The sequence below is a fragment of the Triticum aestivum genome, chromosome 2B (genome assembly GCF_018294505.1).
Source record: "Triticum aestivum cultivar Chinese Spring chromosome 2B, IWGSC CS RefSeq v2.1, whole genome shotgun sequence".
Lineage (NCBI taxonomy): Eukaryota > Viridiplantae > Streptophyta > Magnoliopsida > Poales > Poaceae > Triticum > Triticum aestivum.
Genome location: NC_057798.1, coordinates 765707701 through 765715569, shown reverse-complemented (window position 1 = coordinate 765715569; position 7869 = coordinate 765707701). Strand labels below are relative to the sequence as shown.

Sequence of the window (7869 nt, the reverse complement as noted above, 5' to 3'; positions counted from 1 at the left end):
AACTTTTTTAGGGCACCGCCAGCGCGTATCTGTTGGAGATGCTCTAAGATGTTTATATATGCCTGTAAGATTAAACCTACCTTTTTCGAAAGAAAAAACACCACAACCCCTTGCGGTTGCGGAGACCGAGTCTACAAGGAGAAATTTCCCGTGCTCACTTGGCAGCCTAGCCAACGTACGCGGTGGCGGTGCGTTTGATGGTTGCACGGTGAGACACCACGTTGGCTAGCCTCCTAGCCAACGTACGGGAGCCAAGCTGAGCCGCGTTTTCCACCTGCTCCGTCCTTAGGACGGGACTCGGAGGAAGGGAGGAATGGAAGGAACGCGTCCAACGACCCTTGGCACACACTCAATTCGCGGTCGCCACTACACGGCCATAGCACCGGCGGCCAAATTTCGTGTTTTGACCTTCTCCATAAACTTTAGCCGGATCTAACTCTCGTCTCAAAAAAATTCGGGATCTGACCCTTTTTCTATCGACGAGGTTGACGACGGTAAGGTATATATAACTGCCTACCGCCGGGATCCCTGATGGTAGGACTTGACTATGCCGTCACCTCCGTTTGACATGAAAAATACCCTACCACCGAAGGCCCTTGCCGTAGGTTGTGCAACCCTACCGTCAATGAATATGGCGGTAGGCTGCTTCTATGTGTGTGAATCGTCCTCATGGCGCCCATGCATGCAGCACATCCAACCATCTCATGCATGCAGCACATTCATCAATTCATCTCATGCATGCCCATTTGCTCCCCCATCAATCCACACGAGACTTGCCTGCTCCCTGCTCGTGTGCCCATTCATGCTCTCGCGTACGTGGCTTGATTTGATTGGAACAAAATAAGGTCCGGTCCGACCCTTTTAAAATCAGGAAGGAGAAGATTAGATTAGAAAAAAAAAAAATAATCGTAGGATAAAGTGGAAGCACGGATGAAAGCATTGGAAGGGAGCAGGGCAAGCCGAATCCCATCAATCCATCCCATGCATGCACACGGTGCTGATGCATTCAGATCGCTCCATGCATGCATCATATCCATCCATCCATCCCTCTCGTGCATGCACACAACAGCCCACATGCACCGCTATTTTTAGTATTTTTTAAGCAACCCACTATCTGCTTAGATGAGCAGCACGGGATAACGCAGGCTTTTGCAGTGCAACACAGTTGTTTGAGACCCTGCCGCCAGGGCGGTAGAGTATTTTTCACGTTAGGCGGACTTCACGGTGCAGTCAAACCCTACCGCAAGAGATTCTGGTGTTAGGTAGTTAAACCTTACCGCTAGAATCACTGGCGGTAGAAAAAAGGGTCAGATCTTAAATTTTTTGAGACAAGGGTCAAATCCATCTAAAGTTTACGAAAAGGGTCAAAACACGAGATTTGGCCACCACCGGCCGACCCTCCCTTCCCTTCGGTTGACCGTACCGTCCGTTTCCACATTTAGCTTTCTGGCAATTTCTCGTATTCCACCGGCAGGCGGCAGTCATGTTGTTTGCTTGTTTCTACTCACATGTGGACCCACACTCGAAGCGTCTACGGTCTACCGCTGCCTACTATGGTCCATGTGTAGGAGTACAATTAATTAGGTAAACGTTTGAATCCGGCGCGCCGGCCAAACTTTGCGTCGGTCCCGCGGGACGTGGGATCAAATCTGATCCAACTGATCACTTCTCCCCTCGCGCAGGCCCACTCCTCCTTATCTCTTCCGATTCGTCGTCAACCACACCCATCTTCCCATCGTAGTTGGCATGGCTACTACCTTCGACGCCAGGCCATGCTGCAATCGAAAACAGCAAAAGCTGGAACTGATGGCACACAGTGCTGGAAGCAGCAGCGAGGCATGCTGCGACTGGCAGCAGGGATGTGGTGAAAGCTTCAACCGACATGGAAAAAAGCTTCAACCTGCATGAAAAAAGCTTCAACCGTGGAAAAATCATCAACTAGCTTAGCATGAAAATAGCTTCAACCGCGGAAAAAGCTTCAACAGGTGAAGGAGAAAGCTTCAACCATGGAGAAAAGCTTCAATGGGCAACTGCGAAATAAAATCTTTGAGTAGCACGGAAAAAAGCTTGAACCAGTGTGTGAAAAAGCTTCAATGGCCATGGAAAAAATCTTCAAACCCTGGAAATAGCTTCAACCATCGGGAAAAAAGCTTCAACTGACATGGAAAAAAGCTTCAACCGATACGGCATGCCGACGATGGTGCAAGCGGTGACGCTGGGAGTGTGGCTGACAGCATGGCGGTGTTGTATTGGCGTGCTAGGACGGCAGTGGCTGATTGTCGCAAACGACGAAAGCGTCGGGCGACGACAGCGAGGGCCGAGCCGGTGGTAGGGGTGGAGGTGAGGAGGTGCGGGGGTGTGTGGGACATGCACGTAGGGAGTGGGTCGGGTGGGGAGGAGATGCGGGGAGTGGAGCAAGGGAGGGGACGACCGAGTTCAACGCGAACCGTTTTTGACGTGATCGTGTGGGGAGGAGATCCAACAGTCGTGGTGGTACTGTGCAGGTCGGATTCAACGGCCTGGAGGCGACCGGCGGAGTGTTTGGGCTGGCGCGCCCGCACCTAGTACTGGCCTATTAATTAGACTCGAGTCTAAACTAGATTGATCTCCTCCTGAACGCCTAGGCCTAGTTTTTTACTTTTCATGTGGTAAGCAATTCAAACTATTCAAAAATAACGCCTAGGCCTAGTTAGTTACTCTTATGCGGACGGAGGCAGTATGCACGAGACAAACGAGTTTGGTATGACTTAACCAAAGCTCATCTAACAAATGGATCGGATGAGTTGCTTTCATTAAAAAAAAATAGAAATTTCTCAAAAACAAATTACAAAAATAGAACAGCTGCTTGTACAAGATTATATGGATCCCACTGTGGAACAAGAACAACCCATCTTTTCCATGTTGGCGCCTCTCTTCTCTAACCATGTTTTTTTTTAGGGGAAATCTCTAACCAAGTCAACACAAAAGGAGTGATGAGAACATTCGTAGCCACTCCTTCCCTTCCACCTCACTCAGCCTCCCCGTTTGACCCCTTCCACCCAACACTCACCGCAAACTCCCATCACAGATGGACACAAAAAGACCATCTCCTTTTCTTCTCCAAGAAAGATCTCTCATCGCTCAGGTCTCAGCTCACAGCCAGTCCCTGCACCGGCCCTCTCCTCCTCGTCGCTCGCGAAACAATGGCTTCTTCTTCTTCTTCCAGCCCCCGAAGCAGCAGCGTAGCCACGTGCCTCGTGCTGGCTCTCCTGGTCGTCAGCCTCAGAGAAGCCTCCGCCTGGCGCCCGCTCCGGCCGGCCGGCGACGTGTCCAGCGGTAGCGAGCTGAGGGACCAGGCGATCGTTGACAGGTACCCGCCACTTTTGCCCACCATGCTGCCGAGGGGCCCGGCACCTCCGTCCGCCCCAAGCGGCGGCACCAACGAGGCCGGGAACTGATTAAGCAAGCACAAGGTTTTGCCGTAGGATGGACCTGTCGATCTACAGAATTCGTTAGGCACTAATAGTTGAACAGGATTCTTTGAGTGGGAAACGGACATAGGTCCCCCAAAATTATACCTTCATTCTTTCGTTTGTCCCTTCAAGTATTTGATTGAAAGAGTTCTGTCTTGACTCATTCAGAATCGATTGTTCATAATCACCGACTAAAGATGATACTGGCAGCAAAAATATCCCAGCTCCTGACCTCTGCAACAACTTTAGAAGATCAGTTTTACAATCCACAAAGATAATTAGGAAAGGAAAAATCAGTAATACCATTCTTGCCTGAAGAATTTACCCAAGAAAAAGAAATTACATGAATGCTGACTTGGAGCGAAGGTAGCTCCTCTGGATTCCATCTCCACTCCTCCTGGGATGCTATTTTTCCAAAAACTCCAAAATCGTGCCAAGTAATTTTTCTTTTAGACTAGAGTACTGAATGTGGTTAGCCAGAAAATGCTATAATGTATAATTTATATGACACTCTTTAGAGATTACTAGAAGACTGCCCCGCGCGCTGCTGCGGGAGTTTGTATGAAATAAAAATGTGGTATGAACTAATAAACCAAGCTAATGGCTTTACAATTTCTCCTAGAAAGATAATTTTTTATCAATACTTTTAAAATAAATAAATAAATTTACATCTCTATGTATAAGTGCAGAATTGGATGAAAACAAAACAAAATATGCATAGTGCTAGTACTGGAGTATGAGCCGCATGCATGCATCAGTTTTTATTCGATTAAAACACTCTTTAGGCATCATCTACTATATGCACTGCATGCGTTGGTGGCTCTTAATGGGTAGATCCAATGGCTAATGTAGTCCAATCGAGTATATCCAACGGCTAAACTAATTTAGGTGATGTGGTTCAAGGATAAGCAAGAGAATTCTTAGTAGTGGGGGCGAGCTATTTAGATATAACAGATAATAGATTATCGTTTTCCATATTCGCAGTTATCTAGCACGTTCTGACAGCTCGAAAAACCAATCGAGTCAATTGGCGAATTAAAATAAGGGATCACTGTTGGAAGTTTCACGGGTATTTTCATACTCACAGCTCAAGCAGCCAATATTTGTACGTACATGACTTGGCATGTTAAATGATAGGCTTGTTTAGGTTGTAACGTGACACGTATGTGGTCAGTGTATAATGCGTGCGTATTGTGTTATATCTAGGCAAGTTGTTAAAGTAGATAGATCCTCTCTTGTATAGCCTTGGAGTATGGATCAAGTCTACAACAACCTAGCAGCATCATGTAACTTGTTTGCCTATTTAACACGCACGTGTCCCTGCGGTATGCATACGCTTCCACATCTTAGCTTTTACATGGTAACCAGAGCCATCCTCGAGCGCATCCATGGAAGCGTCTTCAAGCTCCTTCCCATCCTCGCCATTCGTGCACGCCGCCACCGAGAAGGTCACGAAGGGCAACCAAGCTCTATGGCGGGCGACGGTGCTCTCGGCCATCCGGGGAGCACAGATGGCCAAGTACCTCGACGTCGAGCAGCCACCACCTCCCATGCAGATCGATGTGACCTCGTCTGATGGCAAGATGACGGCAAAGGCGCCGAACCCTGAGTTCCAAATCTGGTATGCTCAAGATCAACAAGTCTTCTCCTATCTCCTGACGACCCTTCCTCGTGAGATAGCCATCCAGGTCGCCTCGTGTCACACCTTTGCCGAGCTCTAGAACACGGTGGAAGGGATGCTTGCATCTCACACCCGTTCCCAGACCACCAACATCCGGATCGCCCTCGCCAACTTGCAGAAGGGCAACTCCTCCATCACCGACTACGTGGGGAAGATCAAGTCCCTCTGCGACGAACTGATCGCCTCAGGGAAGAAGGTGGATGATGATGACATCGTCTCTCACATCCTGGCCGGGCTAGATGAAGACTTCGACCCGGTGGTGTCCGCCATGTGTTCCCGGGTGGAGTCGGTGACCGTGGCCTAGCTGTTTTCATAGCCTAAGCTTCGAAACGAGGCTCAATCTTCGCGGCGGAGGTTCCCAGTCCTCTGCCAACGCCGCTACTCGAGGCCGTAGAAACGGCGGCGGCGGTGGTGATCGCGATCGCAGACAAGGCGACAATGGTGGTGACCGCGGCGGGCGCGGCGGCTACTCCAAACCTGGAGGTCGCGGCGGCGGACATGGCGGCAACAACGCCGGTGGTGGAGGCAATTACAACAACAATCATGCTTCTGCCCCTAAGGTCCAGTGCCAGATCTGTGGCAAGATGGGCCATCCAGCCTGGAAGTGCTGGAAGCGCTACGATGAATCCTACAAAGGCGTGGAGGAGAAGTCGGCCAACATTGTTGCAGCATAGTATGGGGTTGACACGAACTGGTACCTGGACAGTGGTGCCACCGATCACATCACAGGAGATCTTGAAAAGCTGACTGTGCGAGATCGTTACTGGAAACGAGTAGATTCATACTGCCAGTGGATCAGGTATGGTTATCAAACACATTGGTCATTCAGCTATTCATACTCCTGACCGAGATCTTTTTCTAAATAATATCCTTCATGTACCTCAAGCCAACAAAAGCCTAATTTCCACTAGCCACCTTGCTGTTGACAACGATTCCAAATTCACCCCTATTCTTTTCTTGTCAAGGAACGGGAAACGAAGAAGGTGCTCCTTTGAGGCAAGGGTAGCAGAGGACTCTACCCGGTTAGGCACACGGGATCCGACGCCAAGAAGCATATGCTCAGTGCCACCAAGCTATCTCCGGATAGGTGGCATTGGCGTTTAGGCCACCCAGCTCCTCTTATTTTTAGCAAAATCATTAGCAAGAATAATCTCCCGTGTGCAGATTCTTTCAATAAAGATTCTGTATGTGACGTCTGTCAAAATGGCAAAAGTCACCGGTTGCCTTATCCCAAGTCAATAAGTGAATCAAAATTTCCTTTTGAACTTGTGTTTTCTGATGTTTGGGGTCCTGCTATTGAAATAGTAGGAAGGAAGAAATATTATGTGAGTTTCATTGACGATTTCAGTAAATTCACATGGATATATTTGATTAAACACAAGTTTCAAGTCTTTCAAAAGTTTCATGACTTTCAATACCTAGTAGAGCGCCAATTTAATCGCAAGATCCTTGCTCTACAAACAGACTGGGGAGGGGAGTATGAAAAGTTGAACTCCTTCTTCACCAAGATAGGTATATCTCATCACGTTTCGTGCCCTCACGCTCACCAACAAAATGGGGCAGCTGAGAGAAAACATCGACATATTGTCGAAGTGGGTTTATCTCTTCTTACTCAAGCCTATATGCCCTTAAAATTTTGGGATGAGGCCTTCATTGTCGCAACCCATTTGATAACCCGGATTCCTAGCAAAGTCATCAAGTTTGAGACACTCTTTGAAAAAAAATTCCATGAAAAACCCAACTATTCCATCCTTAGAATCTTTGGGTGTGCCTGCTGGCCAAATCTCCGACCCTACAATAAGCACAAGCTTCAATGCCGTTCTAAGCAATGTGCTTTCCTTGGGTATAGAAATCTCCATAAAGGGTTTAAATGTCTTGACATATCCACTGGACGTGTTTATATCTCCAGAGATGTTATTTTTGATGAAAATATTTTTCCCTTTTCTAGTCTTCATCCAAACGCCAGCGCTCGTCTTCGTGCCAAAATTCTACTACTCTCTCCAGAGTTATTAAATCCTTCTGATCATGGAGGTGAATGTTATGATGATCATGTGTTTAATAATCTTAATCCTGCCACTAATGGAGGTTGTGCGGATGAAAACAGTGAAAAAATAGCACTCCAAATCGTGATTTTATGCAGCATATGCGTCCAAACTGGACCGACACGAGACCCGAGGCGGATCCTGCTGCTACGCCTGCTCCCGAGAGATTCGACGGCGGCGCAAAACCTGGCGCGGAAACTGACTCGGGCGCGCTCCCGACACGGCCAGGCGCGTGACACGCAGCGCCAATCGCCCATTCGGGGCGGTAGTTTCGATACAGCCGCACCCTCCTCCGACAGCTGGCGGTGATCGACTGGGTCCGGGTCGCCATCCCCTATAGGCAATGATGGCGCGCTCCCGACACGAAGCTCTGCACGTCTGTCGCCTGTGCCAGATTCGGTGGAACCAGCTCCTGGCACACGGGCGCGTGATCCTACGCCCGACCGAGTGACAGCCGAGGAGGATTCTCTGGTGGTACAAGGTGGTGGATTTTCTACGCCAACCACTGGATCTCCTGCAGCTACAAACTCTGAACGCCCAATACACGGGCTAAACAAGGTATATTGAAGCCCAAAGTTCCTAATGATGGAACTGCCAGGTTTGACAAGAATATTAAAGTTGTAAACTTTGCTGTCACTCAAGAACCTCGTGATCCAGTAGAAGCATTGCAAGATAAAAATTGGAAAAGAGTGCT

At 48.6% G+C, this 7869-nt stretch overlaps 1 protein-coding gene across 1 annotated transcript; it reads left to right on the top strand.

The window, feature by feature from the left end:
- The first annotated feature begins 3182 nt into the window (after positions 1 to 3182).
- LOC123042574 (uncharacterized) lies at positions 3183 to 3530 on the top strand. Its single transcript, XM_044465005.1, has one exon. The coding sequence runs from the start codon at positions 3183 to 3185 to the stop codon at positions 3435 to 3437; it is 255 nt and encodes an 84-aa protein (XP_044320940.1). The 3' UTR covers positions 3438 to 3530.
- Positions 3531 to 7869: the final 4339 nt, after the last annotated feature.